Source organism: Eptesicus fuscus, chromosome 1 (genome assembly GCF_027574615.1).
Source record: "Eptesicus fuscus isolate TK198812 chromosome 1, DD_ASM_mEF_20220401, whole genome shotgun sequence".
Classification (NCBI taxonomy): domain Eukaryota; kingdom Metazoa; phylum Chordata; class Mammalia; order Chiroptera; family Vespertilionidae; genus Eptesicus; species Eptesicus fuscus.
Window position 1 is genome coordinate 119,315,120 of NC_072473.1, and position 21,811 is coordinate 119,336,930.

The 21,811-nt window shown below is 36.1% G+C and overlaps 1 protein-coding gene across 2 annotated transcripts in view; it reads left to right on the forward strand.

Moving 5' to 3' along the window:
• The window catches only part of THOC2 (THO complex subunit 2), a 133,199-nt gene that overhangs the window by 50,938 nt on the left and 60,450 nt on the right, over window positions 1-21,811 (forward strand). For both annotated transcript variants that reach the window (XM_054709513.1, XM_054709475.1), the window contains exons 8-10: window positions 8,153-8,319; window positions 19,195-19,287; window positions 21,464-21,619. In XM_054709513.1, the coding sequence (XP_054565488.1) occupies window positions 8,153-8,319; window positions 19,195-19,287; window positions 21,464-21,619 (416 nt within the window). The remainder of the gene's footprint in view (window positions 1-8,152; window positions 8,320-19,194; window positions 19,288-21,463; window positions 21,620-21,811) is intronic.

Genomic DNA, 21,811 nt, shown 5'->3' on the forward strand with positions numbered 1-21,811 from the left:
ACATTTGGCATTAGAATTTTAGCATATGAATTATGGCGGGGGGAGGGAGGACAGACACAGCATTCAGGCATAGCATTGCCTGTTTCTAAAGTAATTCTAGATATCATGTCCTTTTGTTCAAAACATGGTTTTTCTTTGTCTCATAAGGTCCATTCTATCAGGAACATAATGATTGAAACTGTCATTTTCTTCTCTGAAATGTACAGGCTGGACATCTTGTCCAGTCATGTTTACAATATTACCTTGGTCTTTTGTTGTTAAGAATCTCAATTTGGCCTGTTCCTAAAAAAGCCATTGTCAGTTTAATTTATATCTTTGCCTGTAGTTGCAGTCACTTGATCTAATATACTGTCCATCGTGTCCATCTTTGGGGGAAACTTTAGTTACTTTTCAATGCATTTTTCTTCAAAGATGTATCATCCAGAAGGTGTGCATTCTCCTCAAGGGTAGGGAAGACATTTTCTTAATCTCAGTATCACAAGCACCTGGCACACTGGCTAATTATTTAATGTTTATTTAAATGAAAGAATAAATACAGGCAGTCCTCAGGTTACGTCGGACTTGAGGTACATCGTTTCATGGTTATGTTGCCATCTCCCATTTACTTATAAAAAAAATGTTCCGTCATTTCGATGTATGTACATATGGGCCTTCTATTTTTTTTATTATTTACCACAAGGTCAGGAATTGTTATCTTTTAAATTTTTTTTTACTGTTTCACTTCATTACTGCTGTGTATGAGCTCCATGTGAATGACATAGGTGCTTATGTAGGTGGGTTCCGACTTACAGTGAAAATCACGTTATGTTGCGCCATAGGAACGGATCTCTGATGTAACCCGAGGACCTACTGTACATGGCTGTTACAGGCATGCCATTTTCTTATTTTTCCACTTGTTCCCTTCTAATATGGTTCCCTATTTGTTCCTCAAAAGGCATAAAGGCTTGTGTGTGTGTGTGTGTGTGTGTGTGTGTGTGTGTGTGTGTGTGTGTTAATGTAGCTGGTGATAGAGCTAGGGAGCTAGGCTTATGATTTCTCTCAAGGTCACATGACTGTCGATGCTTGGGCTGGACAAAAGCCTTTCTAAGATGCTTGAGCACAAGAGTGACTATGTTCTACCACAGCTGCCATTAGAAAAAAATGATTCTGGACACTTCAAGTTTACTGATTGTTATTAATAGTATCATTGTGTATGAAATAGTTTAACTGTTACTTAGCAAATTTCTAAGGTTTAAAAAATTATTTTCTAAATCCTTAGTTTGGTAACTTTTTCCATCTTATGTAGCAAAGGTCATTCTAATTCATTGGAGTTACTGATGACAACTGAGACATTTAATAGAAAATTCATAACCCAGTTTTTCATTTGTGGAAGATGCAAAGGTTGATATCTATCATAAATAAAAGTACATATCTCTTCTAGATTACTTCCTTAAATTGTACCTAGAAAGAAATTGGTAGTTGATAGTACAGATCATTGATAGATTAGCCTTTATAGAATGCTACTATTTTTAAAAAAATATGTCTTTATTGGTTTGAGAGAGAGAGATAGAGAAACAGTGGATGAGAGAGAAACATTGATCGGCTGCCTCATGCAGTGCCCGTACTGGGAACCAAGCCCACAACCTGGGCATGTGCCCTAACCAGGTATTGAACCAGTGACGTCTTGGTGCATGGGACAACGCTTAATCCACTGAGCCACGCTGGCTGGTCAATAGAGTACTATTAAATAAAACAATGGTTCACATTGTAGCACATTGAAATAGGAACTTTTTCAGTGGTTCACATTGTAGCACATTGAAAATAGAAACTTTAAAGCAATATATGTGAAACACATTTCCATGTAACATTGCTGTTTTTAGACTTTATTCACAACTTTTGTGTATATGTAACTTAATGGGTAATTTTATAAGTCAGCCATTTTTTTCAAAATTATATTAATGGTGTATTTTGTCCTCTTATTTGGTGACTGAATTTGTAAATTTAATGAATGTGGGAATAATTATAAGGTTGGGGAATTTGCAAGACAGTACTTACTTTTTTGGAGGGGATATTTAGTAAATTTACTCAAATGAAGCTTAAATGATACAGAACTGAAAATATTAGAAATCTATATACAATAGAAAGTGAATATAAATTAGCCAACTCTATGAACATTTCCAGTTAAGCACACATACAAATACATATCTCTTTTATGTAGGAATAACACATACATACATGATATAATGATTCTGGCAAAAAATTTTCAGATATATTAAAAATATTCTTAAGTTTTAAAGATGGTGTGGAATAAGTTTTAACAACATTCCACATGAATGGAAACCCCTGATTTAATTCCATAACTTTCATGCCAGAAGCATGGTTGGTTTTACTTTAAAAAAAACAAACAGATCTTGGTATCATATTGGCTTATTAATAATTAAGACATTTTATTTACTCAATATGTCAGTGTAGAAAAAAAACTTTTAGTATTGATTATTTGCTATGATGTTTTAAATTTTCAAAGTCTTTCAACATAAGAAAATAGCTGCACACATTTGAGTGTTTCTTATAAAACACAATCTTAAAAAAAGTAATGATGATTGGTCTTTGCTTTTCCTAGTAATAAGTTTTGTTTTATTTTTTTTCACATAGTATAAAGTATATTCTTATGAAGGGTTGCATTAAGATTCAGTAGTTCTTCAACAATGTTGCCAAGTAACCATATAAATCCCATATGCAGCAAAGGTGAACAATCTTCATTGTGCACTTTCACCTTATTAAAGTTGAAGCTACTCCTTTCGGATATTTTTCCACGTCAATGTGAAGTAGATTGTTAGGGTTTTGTTAGTGGTTTCATATGTGGCTTTAAAAGAAAAAAGTTTTGATTTCTTCCACAGTTCACAGTTCTCCAATGAGACTTGTTTGGAAATCATATAGTCCAGGGATGTTTTGAATAACCAAATGCTCTTTAGTAGATGATGTCTTTCAATGCAACTGTAATAAATAAGCATGTACATCCTTAGCTATATTACCAGTATATCCTGGAACCAAAGTAAGATGGTTTTCTTGTTCCCACAATCCACTTAATTATTGTTTTAAAATCTGAATATTTCCATCATTTATCATTTCTGTTTTGGATGATAGTTCTGATCACCACCTTTTTATGACTGCTTGAAGCCAGTTTAAGCCAACTATTATATATTCTTCAGCCGAAACCGGTTTGGCTCAGTGGATAGAGTGTCGGCCTGCGGACTCAAGGGTCCCAGGTTCAATTCCGGTCAAGGGCATGTACCATGGTTGCGGGCACATCCCCAGTAGGGGTTGTGCAAGAGGCAGCTGATCGATGTTTCTAACTCTCTATCCCTCTCCCTTCCTCTCTGTAAAAAATCAATAAAATATATTTTAAAAAATTTGCTTTTAAGTAGTGACTGTACAAGAGGCAACAAGTCTACATAGCATCTGAGTGAGATGTATTGTTTTTCTTCCTGTAAACTATGGGTAAGCACAGGAAGGCAATCCACCACCACTCCAAGGTCTTCTATCTTCACCAAATAAGTTACAAGTTCATTTATACGTCTCTTTTTCCAGAAAGTTAAAGCTACATTCAATCTCAAATTCCTGCTGAGCAAAACTTGTGCCATTGTTTCATGACACTGAGAAACCTCAGGAAAAAATCCCCACTGTATTTTGATGATGCGCTTTCTGTCTGTGAAGAACCAGAATCATTGGAGTTAAGCAAATATGTTTGACTATCATGTTGTAATTTTTCAGGCAGGTGGCCTGCACAAGCCAGTTCATTTTCTTTATTTGCCATATCACAGCTCCCACTTCTAGGGTACTGTTTCTTTTTAAAACAAGAATTTGGAAAAGGATAATAAACTTTCCTTTTGTGGTAGATCACCTTACGTAGTTTATCTTGGCTTTTAACAGGCTGTCCAACTGTTCTATTTATGTAAGCAGCCAACTGTTTTGGAGATTTCTTAACCACCTTCATGTTCTTATTAGTGAAATTAGAGATCCTTTTTTTTTTTTTTTTTAGAATGATCAATGGAATGGTCCTCAATATTATTATAAAAGTTCCGTTTTTTAACATTGTGGCTTTCAAATGCCGTAATCTCTTAAATACCGGCACCTCATGGTACCACGGCGCTTCAGTCTAGCCCTGGCGCTGACAAACTGTGCCTGGAAGCCTGGAAGCCTAGAGAGTCCCCAGGCTCCTGGGCCGAGGCCTACTCAGGGCCATTCAAATGCGGCCACCAAGACCATACTTTCATAATCTACGGTCAATGTTACAGCAGTTTGGAGGCATTTTTTCAGCTTTATTCAGGCATAATTGACATACAATAAACTGTGCATATTTAAAGTCTAAATAATGCACATTTCTATCATTCCACTCCCCAATTTCTTCTTGCCCCTTTGTATTTTATTTCCCCTCAACTCCCGCTGTCTGTCTAGGCAACCACTGATCTGCTTTTTGTCACTAGAGATTAGTTCACATTTTCTAGAATTATTTTTATAAATGGAATCATGTAGTGAGTTATTTTGTTGTGTGACTTATTTCAGCATAATTATTTTGTGATCATCCATGTTCTTACTTGTATTATTGCTGAGTAGTCCATTACTTATACTGCAATTATACTGTACTACAATTTGTCCATTTACATGTTGACTGGCATTTGAGAGTGTCCTTTTATAAATCTTCTATGAGTATTTGTGGACATAGAAATTTATTTCTCTTGGGTAAATATCTAGGAATGAAATGGCAGGGGGATATGGTAGATGTAAGTTTAACTTTTTAAAAATTTCTTTATTGATTAAGGTATTACCAATGTGCCTTTATCCCCCCATTGCCCTTTCACCCCTCCACTTATGCCCTCACCCGCCTCTTGTCTGTGTCCATTGATTAGGCTCATATGCATGCATACAAGTCCTTAGGTTGATCTCTCCCCTTTACCCCCACCCTCCCCTACCTTCCCTCTGAGGTTTGACTGACTGATCTATGCTTCTCTGTCTCTGGATCTGTTTTTGTTCATCAATTTATGTTGTTCATTATATTCCATAAATGAATGAGATCATGTGATATTTATCTTTCTCTGACTGGCTTATTTCACTTAGCATAATGCTCTCCAGTTCCACCCATGCTGTTGCAAATGGTAAGAATTCCTTCTTTTTTACTGCAGTGTAGTATTCCATTGTGTAGATGTACCACAGTTTTTTAATCCACTCATCTGCTGATGGGCACTTAGGCTGTTTCCAAATACTAGCTATGGTAAATTGTGCTGCTAAGAACATAGGGGTGCATATATCCTTTCTGATTGGTGTTTCTAGTTTCCTAGAAGTGGAATCACTGGGTCAAATGGGAGTTCCATTTTTAACTTTTTGAGGAAACGCCATACTGTTCTCCACAGTGGCTGCACCAGTCTGCATTCCCACCAGCAGTGCAAGAGGGTTCCTTTTTCTCTGTGTAAGTTTAACTTTTAAGGAAACTGCCAGTTTTACAAAGTAGTTGTACTATTTTACATTTTATATTTACACCAGCAGCATTTAAATTTCCAGTTGCTGTTTTTGAGTCACTTTTACATTCATAGGCCATACTTTTGGGGGGTACAGGGAGAGAAAAAATATTTAGAAGTTTTCTTCCCAGAACTTTAGGTAAACATCTCTTTGGGGAGTTTATGAAAATCTGGAGCTCTTTGCAGTAAGACATGATTACTTGTTAGTCCTTTTTTTCCTTAGTATGAGAAATGGAAGAAAATGTGTTCTTAACTTTGGATTTTATAAAAAGAAAAAAGAGCCCTGACTGGATAGCTCAGTTGGTTAGAGCGTCATACCAATGCCCCAAGGTTATGGGGTCCATTTCCGATCAGGGCACATACAAGAATCAACCAATGAATGCATAAATAACTGGAACAATAAATTGAAATCCTCCCTCCCTCCCTCCCTCCCTCCCTCCCTCCCTCCCTCCCTCCTTCCCACCTTCTCTTTCTAACATCAATCAATAGAAAAATAAGTATTGCGATTTAAAAAAAAGAGGAAAGAAATACTTCTTGTATTTGTAGAGTTCACTTTTCTAGGTGAGTGCTAAGATACAACAGGTCCTCGAATAACGTGGTTTCCTTCAACATCGTTTCATTATAACATTGATGAAATGCTATAAGGACTTAATGCTTGTTTATATCAATTAACCTGTGGTAAAATTGCTTTCATTATACGTCATTTTGGTTGAAGTACTAAAATAATGACATTAAGTGAGGACTTACTGTACTGTGAACCAGACATTAGTTTTATACGATTTAATAAAATTAAGTGTAGAGTTAAAAGAAGTAACTCTGGAAATCTCCTCTTATAAAATAGATTATGTGAGAAATTTCTTTGAGAAATCCCCTAAGTCAGTGGTCGGCAAACTCATTAGTCAACAGAGCCAAATATCAACAGTACAACGATTGAAATTTCTTTTGAGAGCCAAATTTTTTAAACTTAAACTTCTTCTAACGCCACTTCTTCAAAATAGACTCGTCCAGGCCGTGGTATTTTGTGGAAGAGCCACACTCAAGGGGCAAAGAGCCGCATGTGGCTCGCGAGTCGCAGTTTGCCGACCATGGCCCTAAGTCATCCATCATAAGGTGCAGTGTTTAGACTTAATATCTCTCCCTAATTTCAACACACTTGCTCATTTTTCCTCTTGAATTAGAATAAATTAATGTTTATTTGCTTGCCCCAATGAAGTGGTTAGCTTTGCATTTAGGGGCTACATCTAATTAAAAATATGTAATTTAAAATAGTAGTCTGTTTTAAAAAAATATATTTTATTGATTTTTTACAGAGAGGAAGGGGAGAGGGAGAGAGAGTCAGAAACATTGACGAGAGAGAAACATCAATTAGCTGCCTACTGCACACCCCCCACTGGGGATGTGCCCGCAACCAAGGTACATGCCCTTGACCGGAATAGAACCTGGGACTCTTGAGTCCACAGGCCGATGCTCTATCCACTGAGCCAAACCGGTCAGGGCTAAAATAGTAGTATTTTATTCAGCTTGATGTGTAAGGCATGTGTGAACTGATAATAAATTGAGGGAACAGCAGATTTATATCTCATGCTCACTCTGGGTCATAAGCATACATTTTATTGAGAGGAATGGTGGGTGGAGTGGCCTGTATCACTTAAATTATTTTTCTTTTTGCTGTGTGTAAATAGTTGCATTCTCATAAATTAAATGCGTATGTGATGTGATTGCGTTGTAATTATGGTAACAGGTGAAGCTGAATGCAAAAAGAGGTATGAGCATATTAAGAGTAGGGTGGCTGATAGGTTTGTTAAGTCATTGTTCATGGGCCCTTTTAAGCTTACAGTAGTAGGTTAGTAAGGATAAGTAGCCATCATTAGCACCTATTCAGTGCTTCTTCCCTTCATTTTCCTGCTCTGCCTAGATCGTCTATTTTCTTCTCTTTGCTTGTGTTCTCTACACTCCTTTTTTTATGTCCCCAACTCCTTGGTATTCTCTCATCTCTTTAGAATCAGTAGTTTTCCCTGTAGAATGCTACCAAAACCCATAAACATAAATCAGTTGTACAATTATATTTTGAGCTTTGTTGTGTATATAAAATAAACTGCAAAGTGGTTCTAAAAATGGTGGTCTAGGCTGGTGCCATTTTGGGGCTCAGCCCATCTGATATCCAGATGACCTAATAAATTTATAATCCCTTAACAAAGTAATAGTGGTCTACTTTCATGAATTCTTTATATCAACATTCAAGATAACTTCTGCATAAAACATTTAAATAAAACTCTTTATTTGCCTAACTTATAAAATGCATTGTTTCATTTTTATATTTTGCTAAGAGTTAAAAATGTGGATCTCTTTCACTAACCTGAGTAATCAAGAACTGATAGAAGAAAGTTTACTTGACTTAGTGTCATAGGTCCTGGGCTCCAGCACAGCCTTGTCATTAACTCACTTTGTAATCCTGGGAAAATAACATTTCTCATCTGTAAAATGTGGGGAATGGACTTGATCTTAAAAAAGATTTCCCTCTGGTAGGAGAAGCAAACTTGTAAAAGAAGTTGTTTTTAAAAATAGTTTTATCTTATTATATAAGTCGTCCCTGAAGTTTAATGGCTTTCTAGAAATTATGTATAATCACTTTTGAATTTTGTATATCTCATCTGTTGCAGGATGCTTTAATCTGGATCCCAATAGAGTTTTGGATGTCATTTTAGAAGTGTTTGAATGCAGGCCAGAACATGATGACTTCTTTATATCTTTATTAGAATCTTACATGAGTATGTGTGAACCGCAAACACTGTGTCATATTCTTGGGTTCAAATTCAAGTTTTACCAGGTAACAAAATATGTGTGTGTATCTATAACTATCTGTATCTGTAGGTTAATTTCATGATTTTATATGTACAATTTAATTTGAATTTTATTTGTAAATGATTAGTTTTAGCTACACCATTCTACGAGAGGAAATAGATAAATGGATAGCTAACAATGAGGTGTAATAAGTACTGTGTTAGTACTATGAATGCTGTGATATGAAAGTCTAGAGGAAAGCATAATAAATATTTTGCTTTGGGAGAGATGGAGTCAGGGAAGATTTTATAGATAATAAACTTTTGAAAACCTGTTCCTTGAAGGATGAGTAGGAGTTTGTTGACAGTAGTTAGTGCAGAGTGAAGACATAACGGTATGAGATTGAAGAAATGGTATATAGTCAGATGTGGCTGGATTGCAAAATGCGGGGAAAAGAAGAGACAGGAAGTGAAGTTGGAAAGGTAGGTGCACTTTTGATGGTCTAGAGTCTTGATTACTGTGTTGAGTTAGAAATTTACTGTGTAGACCATTGGTTATTTTTCATTTAAACCACTACAGTAGTTATCTAGTAAATCTGTGCTCCTGATTATTTCTCTTTCAAATCCATCTTTCATATTATTACTACTGTTACTTTCTAAGAAAGATCTAATTGATACACTGCTCAAACACATTTGCCTGGAGGATGAAATTCAAACTTAGAAACATGGCAGAAAAGGCTAGTCACAATTTAGCCCCATTCTTTCTTTCCAGCCTCATCTTTATAGTGATTTCCCCCCTCAAATCTGATATTCTAGCCATATTAAAGTAATAGCCATTTCCTGAACTAAGGTATAGACATTGCTATGTATAGACAGACCTTTGTTTACAAGCAGTTTCTTAAACTAGAAAAATAATCTTATGCAGCTGTCTCACCTGTCTTGGTCTTAATCTTGTCAACTCCTATTTATTCTTTAAGATCAAGTGCTACTTGCTCTATAAAGTCTTGGCTGATATTTCAGTCATGCAGAATTAGTAACTTCTTGATCTCTCTTTTCATAAAACGTGACACAGACTTCTGACACTTATCAGGTTATATTAGAATAAACTTATGTCTATCTCCTTTGCCAGATTGTGAGTCATTTAGGGCAAGGTCTATATTTTACTAATTTCTCTTGATTAATTTACTGCTTAATCTATAGTAAATGCTCACTAATTATAAATGAGTGGTCTATCTCTTGTTAGCATGGAGGATTTTAATGTAATAAGGCCTCCATTATCCTTTTCTTATACCTTTCTTAATTTGTCTACTTGGCTTAGGGTACTCAGCTAGTCAAGAAATACTCATTTATTGAGTGTTTATGATATGCTGTTGCTTTGGTAGGCACTGAAGATTCTCTGGTGGTGCATGTCTATTCCTGTCCTCTGGAGCTCAAGTTCAGGATAGTAAGACAATTTCTATTAGCATTCTCAAGTGATATATGACCTACTGTCTCTGCTTGTCTTTTATTTTTCATAATCTGGGATGCTCCAGAATAGAAATCATCAGAATAGAAATCAGATCAGAACTTGAAAGCATATGGCAGGGTTTTTGGGCAAGAGTATTTCACCTTTGCTTAAAAATTAGTGATGGCAGCTGTTCCTGTTCCTACCAGAAACCAGGGCGTCCACTCTTAGTACAGGGAAGGAGAAGTTCAAGTGTTTCATCACATTTTAAGAGGCACCCTGATAGCTTTGGCTTTAAGAATATGAAGCCAACTGCTAAAGTGACAGGGTAACTGAAATTTAACTTGGGTATGATTACTTAGAATATAAGTTAGGGTTTTGGAGACTATAGGTTTCAGAGCATAGTGCAGTGAGTAATGACCTACTTCATAACATCAAATATTGTTTGTTAAATGTGAATTTTAGAATGAAATTTTTATATGAAAATATTCCTCATGGTAGTAACACTTTTTGAGCTGACTTAAAATATCCCTGGGGGTTGATAATGTTGGAATAATCATCCTTTTTTAAAAATAGACAGTGGGCATTTTTATTATATAAGAAATACCCAACCAAGAAAAATTTGATTTAGAAGTAACCTATTATTGGAAAGAGTAACCCTCATATTGCTCTGTATAAAACTATTGCCTTTTTTCTTTTGCCTGAGCTATCTTATTGTTGTGAGAATATGTAGTCTTAAGGACCACTAAGGGCAGGGGAAGAAATGTCAGAGATTTTAGGTAATTTGTGGTCTTGGAGGTAAAGTAAGGATAGCCATGGACATCAAGAGCCTCTTAGAGAATGTTACCCTGGGAATTGACTCCTAGGCATGTATGGTCACTCTTTATGCTAGTCCCTTATTCTACCTTCCCTTCTTTCAATTACTACCTGATAATGTTCACTCCTCCTGCCTGCAACCCATATTTTTACCAATTGGGACTTACTTGAATTAGCAGGCTGCTGCACCCCCAATGCTTTTGACTTGGAAGTGTGGTAAGAGATGAAAGCAATTTTAGGCCATATGATCATTTTGGAAAGTTAGGCAGTCATATCTGCTTGATCTCCTAACAGGGATTGCTGTGATAGAGGATTTAGAGGCAGCATGAAAAGCAGCACAAAGGACAGGCAGAATGGAGTACTAGAAAGTGTGAGGGTACCAAAAGACAAACTTGGCTGGAGTTGTCTTGCCACAGGAAAGAAGAAAGAGATGGTGACTCTCACCCATATCATAGCTCCTTGATTTGTGTTTTCAAAATACAGTAGTAGTAATAGTGGTACCATGATTAGGTGCTATTATAATCCAAATTCATTAATTTGAGAAATACTGATTGAGCACCTTTTATGTGGTAGGTAATGTTCTAGGTGCTGGGGCTACACCTAAACAAATAGAAATTCTTGCCTTTGTGATGCTAACATTCTAAGCAAATCATATGATATGCTAGAAGTTGATCAGTAAAATGGGGCAAAAAAATATAGAGCAGGTTAAGGAAGATTGGGAGTGCTGGAGTTGTTGGTTGCAATTTTAAGTAGAATAGTGAGAGGAGACCTCATTGAGAAGATGAGATTTAAGCAAAGAAATGAAGGATGTGAGGGTGTAAACTGTACAGATATCTGGAGAAAAATCTTCAGGCAAAGAGAACAGCCAAAGCAAAGAAAGGCCTCAAGGTGTGAGCATGCTGATGTGTTGAAGAACAGCAGGAAGACTAGTGTAGCTGGATCAGAGTGATTGAGTGGGAGAGCTGTAGGAGATGAGGTCAAAGAAAAGGGACTATAACAGATCACACAGAGCTAGCACAAAGTTTTTGACTATGATGCTGGGTGAAGCCAGAGGAAGATTCTGAATAGGAGAGTGATGTGATCTGACTTAGGTTTTTCATTTTGTTTCTTTTTACTTTTTCACTTTATTATGAACATTTTCAAACATGTAGGAAAGATTGTATAATATAATAGATGCCCATAGCTCCATCACCTAAAAGTAAATTTAGTAACACGTTGGTATACTTTTTTGAAAATATTAATTTATGTTACAGATACCATGAATGCTTACTCCTAAATACGTTAGTTTTTGCTTTCTAAAAGTAAGGGCATTTTTATATTTAACCATGATCCATGATACCAATTTCATACTTAACTAGATTGCTATCATATAATAAACCTAAACCATATTCATATTTCCCAAATTGCCCCCCCCACCCAAATGCATTTTACAACTGGTCTAGTCAAATGATGATCCAATTAAAGACCACACATTGTATTTAATTGTTAGACTTCTTTTAATTTAGAATAGTATCTCCCCTTTCTTTAAAGGTACCAACTTGTTGAGGAGACTATTCCCATAGAAAACTCCACCTTTTGAATTTATCTAATTGCTTTTTCATGGTTGATTTAATTTGTTGTTGTTTTTTGTCCCCTGTCTTTCTTATAAACTTGGAGTTAGGTCTAAAGGCTTGGCTTGATTATGTTCAGGTAAAATATTTAATCACAAAAATACTTCATGAGTTGTGCATTATGTTTTATATTGTATAACATCCAATATCTGTCTGACTTCTAATGTTCCAGTAAGTTGATGACCATCTAATCCTTCCATTATGCAATGACATTTTCTCCCTTATCAATAGCAGGTTATCTACACGTTGATACTTGGGTACCATGTGAAACCCACTTTTTCATCAACCTTACATTAAGTGATTTAGAATACATGGCTGATCCTTTCCTAAGTCAATTAATTTCTTAAAGTTTCAAATTATTAATTTACTAATTTTATCATGCCTTCTAAATTTATTAGCTGTCATTCTTCTATAAAGAAGAGTTGTCCCTTGTCAAGTTGGATTGTTTGGTTGCCCTGAAATAAAGTTATACTGGAAAGGCAGGACAAATACTTTAATTTTTTCCAATGAATTACTTGCCATTAAAGTGAGGAATTTCTTTAGTAGCCACTTCTAATGGTTGCATGAGCGGTGTGTGTGTGAGAGAGAGAGACAAAAAGAGAAAGTGCATTTGTATTTTGACTTAGGTTTTTAAAGAATCAATATGGTTATGGTAGCAATAGAAGTTGAGTTTCTGAATATATTTTGAGGTAGAGCCAATAGTATTTACTGATGGATTAGATACAGAATGTGAGAGAGTAGTTAGGGACATTTTTGAATCAAGCAGCTAAAACAATGGTGTTATCAACTGAGGGCAGATTTCAGGTAAAATACATTTGGAATGTTGTTGGTAGGAATTAGGAATTAAGTTTTGGACATGTTAAGTTTGAGATGTCTGTTAGATATCCAAGTGGATATGTTGAGTAAATAACTGGATGTATGGATCTGGTGTTCCAGGGAAAGGACTGGGTTAAAATAGAAATGTGGGTGTCAGAAGTGTCTAGATGATACTTAAAATTGTGATACTGGATGAAATCATCAAGGGTTGGCTATAGAGAGACAAGAGAGGGTTTGAGCCTTTGGGAACTTCAATGATAAAGGACCTGGGAGGAGGGGGGGAACATAAGATGTAAGAGGAAAACAAAGACAATATGAAATTTTGGAAACTAAATGGGAGAAGGAATGATCAACTCTGCTAAATGCCTCTGATAGGTCATTTAAGATGAGGACTAAAATTAATCATTTGATTTATCAGCAGGGAGGTCAAAACTAGCCATTTTGGTAGAGTTGGGGTTGTGTTATGAGTGGAATTAGAAACAGTAAGAATAGATAACCATAAAGGAGTTGCTACAAAGACACAGACTAATGGGATTGAGGGGTGAGTTCAAGATTTTTTTTTTAAGATGGGAGAGAGAAACACATATGCTGATCAGAATGATTGAGTGGAAAGGAGGAAAACTGGTGATGTAGGAGAGAGGAAAGAATTATTGGAATAATGTTCTTGAGTACGAAAGAGAGAATAGAATTTATGGCATAAGTGGAATGGATTGACTTTAAATAGGACCATAGAGAATTCATCTATAATAGCAGGTGGAAAGGCAGCATATGTAGTTATAGTTGTTGATAGGTGGGTAGATATGATGGTGAGAGTTTTAAAAAGTCCTATTGATTACTCCAGTTCTCTCACTGAAATAGAAAGCAAGGTTGCTGAGAGAGAGAATGAGAGAGGAGGTATTACAGGTTAGGACAGAAAGTATGAAATAATTGTGTAGGCAAGTGGAAGAGTTAATGGACATTGGAAATAGAATATGATTGGCCAGCATCATTAAGTACCCACTTGAGGGTGGATATGTGAAATTGGCATTTTTGAGGGGTTGTAGCTATTGGTAATATTAAAATTTAGGGTATGGAGTGAATAGCTGAGATGAGTAGAGGAGACGATTTTTGGAAGAGAAGTTAAAAAAACCAAGAGGCCAGCAAGGTGGAAGTATAATTTACATGTATATTAAAATCTCTCAAAATTAAGTGAGGAATTGAGTTGGAGAGAGTGACAGTGAATCGGAAGTGCAGTGCTAAATAAAAGGCAGTGATCCAGGACTCCACAGATGGCAACACTGAAAATGGCAGAGTAGAGAACTCCAGAGCTCTGTCCATCCATAAAAGCAGCTAAGGAGCTATTAAAAACTATCAATAAACTTTTTTTTAAACTATCAATAAACTTTTACAGAATTCTGGAATTTAATAAAAATCTTAAAACTAGGAAAGCCTCAATGAAGAAAGAGCTACTGCTTTGGGATAAGAGAGCACTGTGACATTTTAAATTGCCTACCTATTATCCATTACACCCAGATAGATGGTGGCTGTGAAGATAGAAGCCCACACTCCTAGTGAAGATTGCTAATGCCAGAGGATAGAAAGAATTGTTTTCAAAGAACCATAGGTTCAAACTATTTGGCTGTTCACTGAAGTACTCGGGCAAGGGCTTGTCTCTGTTTTGCCTGAATGGAAGCATCCCTATGGCTTGGGTGGCTTTTGCCCAAAGCATTTTGGCTTTAGCAACTATTGGCTTTAGCAGTCTGGAACAAGAAACAAAAGTTGGTAATTAGTAGAGAGACTGAATAATTGGGAAGGAAGAAGTTGAATAATGAGATGTGTGTGTGGGGGAGGGGTTTAATGACTTTTAAGAAGCAAATGAATATACCAGGTAATAGGGAAAAAAGGCCATGTACATGCCCAGAAATGTATGTGTACTCAGAAAAGGGCTGAGAAGACCCTAAGCTTTTTCTATGTCTGGCCTTCAGGGTCTACACAAGCAGGAAGTGAAGACTAAGGGAAAGTTATAAATGGTCTGTCCAAGTATTGAGGATTGCCCCAACGCACACAGAGCCAATGTGCAAAGATTGGGAGATTATTTTTTTTCTTTTTCTATTTCTTGAGGGCTTTGGGCCTCTAAGAAAACTTAAAACACGAACTGACCACTAAGCTAACAGAACAGAGATTTCAGTGGCCATACATGACAATAATATAGACTTTACAAAATGAGTTCAGAAAATTCACTAAATAAGCAAACAGTAATAACCCATAATAAGCAGCATCATAAACCCCAGAGTGGGTGCAGAATCTAATTTTCAGAGTTGCTTCTTAATATTCAAAATGTCCAGTTTTCAAAAAGAAATAATGAGATACGTAAGGAAACAAAACATGACACATTCACAAGAAAAAAAAATTTAATAGAAACTATCCATGAGGAAGCCCAGGCAATGGACTTAGTAGAATAATAATTTAAATCAAAAGTCCTAAATATACTTATGATCTATAGGAAACTATGAGAAGAACTAAAGGAAACCAGAAAAGCACTGTCTCATAAGACAGAATATCAATAAAGAAATAATTATAAAAGAAACAAATTATGGAATAAAATAGTACAATAACTGAAATTAAAACTGCACTAGAGGGGTGCAACAGGAGATTTGAGAAGGCTGAAGAAATAGTAGCCAACTTGATAAGTCTGAGGTTACCCATTCTGAGGAGCAGAAAAAAAAAATGAAGAAAAATGAACAGAACCCATGAGACCTATATGACACCATTAGGTATAACAATATGTGCATTATGAGTCCCAGAAGCAGAGGAGAGAGAGAAAGGGATAGAAACTCTATTTGAAAAAAATAGTGATTGAAAACTTTTGAAAGATATGAAGCTACACTAAGAAGCTCTGCAAATACCAAGCAGGAAAAACTCAAAGAGATTCACACCGAGATACATTATAGTTAAATTGTTGAAAGCCAAAGACAAAGAGAATCTTGAAACTAGCAAAATAGATGTGACCCACTGCATACAAGGGATCCTCAAAAAAAATAATAGCTGATTTCTCTTTGGAAGGTAGTGTGATGGCATATATAATGTAAGAATAAAACTGTCAACCAAGAATTTTATATCCAACAAAACTAACCTTCAAAAATGAGAGATTATGTTATTCCAAGATAAACAAAAGCTGGAGGAGTTCATCACTAGTAGATCTGCCCTACAAGAAATGCTAAAAGGAGTCCTTCAGGCTGAAATGAAAAGACACTAGACAATAACTTGAAGCTATATAAAGAAAGAAAGGACACTAGTTAAAGTAGCTATAGGTAAATATAAAAGCCAATATTGTGTTTTTTTGGTTTGTAGCGCTTCTTTTTTTCCTATGGCTTAAAAGACAAAGGAATAAAACTATAATTATAAATCTAATCAACACACAAAGTGTAACTATAAAAGGTAGGGGTGGAAATGTATAGGTGCAGAGTTTTTGTGTTCTATTTAAACTAAGTTGGTATTAATTCAAATTAGGTTATTATAAGTTTAAAATGTTAATTGTAATAATACCCAAGGTAACTACTAAGAAAATAAGAAATAAACAGAAAAGGAAAGAAGGAAATCAAAATGGTATACTACCAAAATAATTGAATACAAATGGAGGCAGTAATAGAGGAAATGAGAAATAAAACCTGATATAAGACATAAAGAAAACTTAGCAAAATGGCAGAAGTCCTTCCTTGTCAGTAATTACTTTAAATGTAAATAGAGTAAACTGTAATTAAAAGGACCAGTTCAGCAGAAGTTATAAAAATGCATGATCCCAACTGTATGCTATCTGTAATAGATTCACTTTAGATCCAAAGATACAAATATGTTCAAAGTAAAAGTATGGAAATACCTATCTCATACAAACAATATCCAGGAGAGAGCTGGGGTGGCTATTCTAATACTACACAATGTAGACTATAAGATAAATTTTTTTCCAGTGGACAATGAAGAACATTATCCTACCTAATAAAATAGCAATATGCAAATTGACTGCACCTTTGCCACACCCAAGCCACGCCCACCAGCCAAAGCCACGCCCACCAGCCAATCAGGGCGAGCATGCAAATTACCCAACAAAGATGGCGGTTAATTTGCATATGCTGAGGGAGGGAGGAGTGAAGACTGAAGACAACTTAGAAGGAAGAGGGAGGAAAAGCGGAAAGCAAGGTGGCTGCCAGAGGGAAAGCCCAGGCGGGGTGGAGTGGGGTGGAGCGGGGTGGAGCCGGGCGGAGCGGGGCGGAGCGGGGAGGGCGGCAGCGGCACACGGGTGCAGGCGGGGCAGCTGTAAGGGTGGCGGCAGCAGTGGCGACAGCAGCGGCAGCAGCAGTGCACGTGGCTGCAGCGGCCGATTGCAGGATTCTTCCTGCAAATGGGCTACTAGTATAGTGATAAAACTGTCAACCCATCAAGAAGATACAGCAGTTATAAACACACATGCACTAAACAAAGCCTCAAAATATGTCCAGCAAATATTAAAAGAGTTGAAGGGGGGCAATAAACAGTTCTATTAAATAATTGTTGGACATTTCTATGCCCCACTCTCATTAATAGATAGAACAATGAGACACAAGACCAGTAAGCAAATAGAGCACTTGAACAGCACTATAAACCAACTAAACTTAACATACATATATAGAACACTCCATCCAGTGATAATAGATCACATTCTTCTCAAGTGCATATGGAACATTCTCTAGATTAGACCCTAGTAGAGACCACAAAACAAGCCTCAATGAATTTAAAACATTGAAAGCATTAAAAAAACTTATTTGACAACAGTGAATGAAAACAGATCATAGCAGTTGTGTAGGATAGTGAGTGATGGGAAATTAAGAGCTGGGTGGGCTTTAGAGAGGGTGGAGGGAGAATAGTCTGAAAACAACTATAAAAAGCAAAGACGACTTGTACCCCACCTCTGAGCCTAGTAGTTATTAAGGATCTGGGGAAAATAGCTACCACTTGACTGGGTTACAGTGGGTGTGGTATTCCTGGGGAATGCTAGGCTCTGAGCATCAAAGTGGAGGGAATAATTAGAGGAGAGGTAGGGGGTTTTGCTGAGACTGGGTCATAAATTCCAGAGGATTCCATGGAAGATTTTCAAGTATGCAGAAAGGTGGGATAGTACAGAACAGAATTGTGCAGAGCAATAAGAGGATCAGAGTGTGGAAATTGATGTTTGGCCTGGTAGTTGGGGATTCTGGTAGTGACTCATTTAAACAGAGGTAATGGGAATAATGAAAGCATTCCTGATTATCTTTTGTTTTTATGTCTTGATAGTAAAGAACCTTTTATAAACATTTAGTGTTAAACTGTTAAGTTGAAAACTTACCTTTCTTAAAAATTACAGTGAAACAGTGCCTTTATATAATATCTATTAATTTGATTAGCTTCACATGTTATGTGCATAATACCTATAGCAATTGTAGGGGGAGTCTTACAAATATGTCATTTTCAGTGTTAAATAGAAGCAGAACATAATGTCACTGTTTGCTTTTTATTTGCATTTGGCCATTTAGTAATCGTTGGTTGTACTCACTTTACTCATCCATTCATCTGACCTCCAGTAGTTTAAAAATTAGGGAAAAATCTTTTTGATAGCATTCAAAGTTCTTTCTATTTCTTTGAAGGGTTTACTGGGCTGGCCTTAATTGGCCATTCCTTATTTATTTATTTATTTATTTATGCATGTATTGTTGATTTATCCATGTGTAATATGTATAGACACCTGTTTTCGAGAAGAAATCAGCTGACAAGCACATATAATTAGCACAAAACCCAAGAAATGAAAGAATAGGGAAAATAGCATAAAAGCAGACACAGATGGTTCTGCACTTCCAAGTTTGTCAGTCTTGTTTCTGTGTTTCCACTGATAACTACTTGAAAAAATGAAGTTAAGAAAACACACATATAAATATATTCAAACTAAATATTCAGTATAAAATCTCCCTATTCTATTTAATTTTTAGATTTTATTCAAATATTAGCATGCATTGTAAAATGTGTCTATTTTCAAAACTCCTTTCTTTGAGTTCATCAAAAGATGCTTCAATGTGGAAAGGGATGTAGACATAATTATCTTCGTCTTGAATTCAGATGTTATGTATGCCCAGGAAGAGCAGTGAAGCTTATTGCTGAACAAGGGTTATTTGAGCTAATTTTTCTTAAATATTGGTAAAGGATATAATTTTAGTTGTACTTTATGCACTAAATAGAAACTTTTATTTTTCAAGGAACCAAGTGGAGAGACTCCTTCATCTTTATACAGAGTTGCAGCAGTGCTTCTACAAGTTAATCTTATTGATTTAGATGATCTTTATGTACATGTAAGTCAAATGGGCTGCTAAGAAAATTTGGTTTTCCATTCCAGGGGTGGGGAAAAGGAATAGGCAGCCATATAGCACTCTTAAGGTTGGTCCTAGGCTCTCAAATCTTAATTTTTAAAGCCCTAATGCATTATTACCTTGTGTTTATAAAGTGAATGACTTTATTTCTTTTACGAAGTATGGAAATCTGATATCTTTTGTTACCCTTACAGAGTTCAAGGTTGGATATGAAGTTAAAGTTCTTAATTGTTATCAAGGCATAACACGTGGGGAGAGAGGCCAAGTTCTAACCAATGTGGTTTTAGACTTCTCTATACACAAATTATGGGAAATATGGGATTACCTAGATACTTCTTCCTTCTCCCCAAAATGTTAATTTTTGGCATTCAGGATGTATGGGGAAGTCTTCACATGTTTTTTTTTTTTTTTAAAAATGGCTCTTCTTATGTTTTAACTGGGTAATAAATGACTAGTATTGTGCTTATATTGCTGGATCCAGGATGTAGAAGAGCATGTATGTGATTTTGATTGATGATCTCTAATGTACCAACAGTTTAGCCTGTCAGTTTGAAAAAACTAGGTTTGTAGTATAGAACTTTGTTTTATTATGTTTTGTATTAGGATATCTATGAACTTAAAACAAGCCTGTCCAATGCTGACATCATCTTTACTGCCTTGGAGATCACTTTGTAACTTTCTTGCCCATCATTATTATATACTACTAGAGGCCAGATGCACGAAATTCGTGCAAGAGTAGGCCTTTGCAGTCCCGGCTGCCTCAGTCCTTGCAGCCCCGGCTTCGTCTGGACAGTTGTTCCGCTGTTCGGCTGTTCAGTCGATTTGCATATTACGCTTTTATTATTATAGATGGTTACAGAGGTGAATAAAACTTGATCTCTACCTTGGAAGCAGTCATAGTCTAGCAAGAGAGAAAACATTTGGCATTATATAATAAGAACTATATTGGAAGTATTTACATAGTGCTGTGGGAGCTCAGAAGAGATAGTGATCATTTCTGTGTGGGGGCATTTTGGAAGGTTTTTTCAAACTAGTGATGTCGAACTGGGATTTTGATGATCAGTAGGTGTTGGCCATGCTTATAAGGTGGAAAGTTTCATAGGCAGAAATAACTAGTATAAAGGCAGGAAGTTTGAAAGGGCTTCATTATCATCTTAGGATGGGGTGGGGAATATCCAGCCCCGAAAAAGCCTGTTAAATCATTTGGTCTGGCCCGCCAAAACATTAGGGGTGAGTTAATTAAATGTTTGACCAAATATAGCAGGCTAATTTTTAAGTTGATAATTTTGTATGGTGGGAGAAGGATGCCAAATGGTTCTTGGCAGAGAAAAGGTTCCCCACCCCTGTCATAGGGGAACATCGGAAGCTCAGAGTGATTGGAGCTCAGGATGGTATGTAGGGGTGATGAGGATGGACAAATAGGTTGGGACTAAACTGTGAAGGACCTTAAGTGCCATAGTAAGGTGTTTGGGTTTTTTTCTTGTTGGGAGTAGAGAGCCATTCAAGATTTAAAGTAGAGGAATGTTGTACAAACTGAGAACATGGAAAATTGGTCAGAAAAAGGAGAATTTGAAAACATAGGTATGAGTTTATAGTGTGGACTGGCAGGACAAATGGAAACTGCAAAAAATTGATAGATTTATTGCTGATATGTTTGAGTTTAACAATAAATGGTGGCGGACTGATTTTCAGACAGGTTTAAAAACGAGTTTAGTGTTTACATGAGTCTTCTAAAATCGAAGGACAAAGAAAGTTTGAAAGTAAAAGGGTGGGGAAAAATATACCAGGGAAATTATTATTAGACAAAATAGACTTTTTGGCAAAAAGAGATATTCACTTCATAATAATAAAATTGTGTTCACTAGGAAGATGTAACTTTTTATTTTTTAAATATACTTTTATTGATTTCAGAGAGGAAGGGAGAGGGAGAGATAGAAACTTTCAATGATGAGAATCAATTGGGTGCCTCCTGCACACCCCCTACTGGGGACTGAGCCCGCAACCAGGGCATGTGCCCTTGACTGGAATCGAACCTGGGTCCCTTCAGTCCACAGGTCGACACTCTATCCACTGAACCAAACTGGCTAGGGCAGTGTTTGCTTTTTATATGTGAAAATAGTATTAGCTGTTTTATGAAATTTTAATGAACCGTTTTTAGCTTCTTCCAGCTGATAATTGCATCATGGATGAACATAAACGAGAAATTGTGGAAGCTAAGCAAATTGTTAGAAAACTTACGATGGTTGTATTGTCTTCTGAAAAAATGGATGAGCGAGAGAAAGAAAAGGAAAAAGAAGATGAGAAAGCAGAAAAGGTATATAGTTCATTCTAGTAAAGTTAACATTGTTTTTTTGGATTTAGAATCATGAAATTTAACTTTTAATAGTCAATTAACTTTTAGACAATTTTTTTCCTAATTTTGATTGTGGTGAAACATGGTTTTTGGAATAAGAATTTACAAAGGTGGTTTTGCTTTTAATTTGATTGGTGCCTTCCCAAAAGAGGC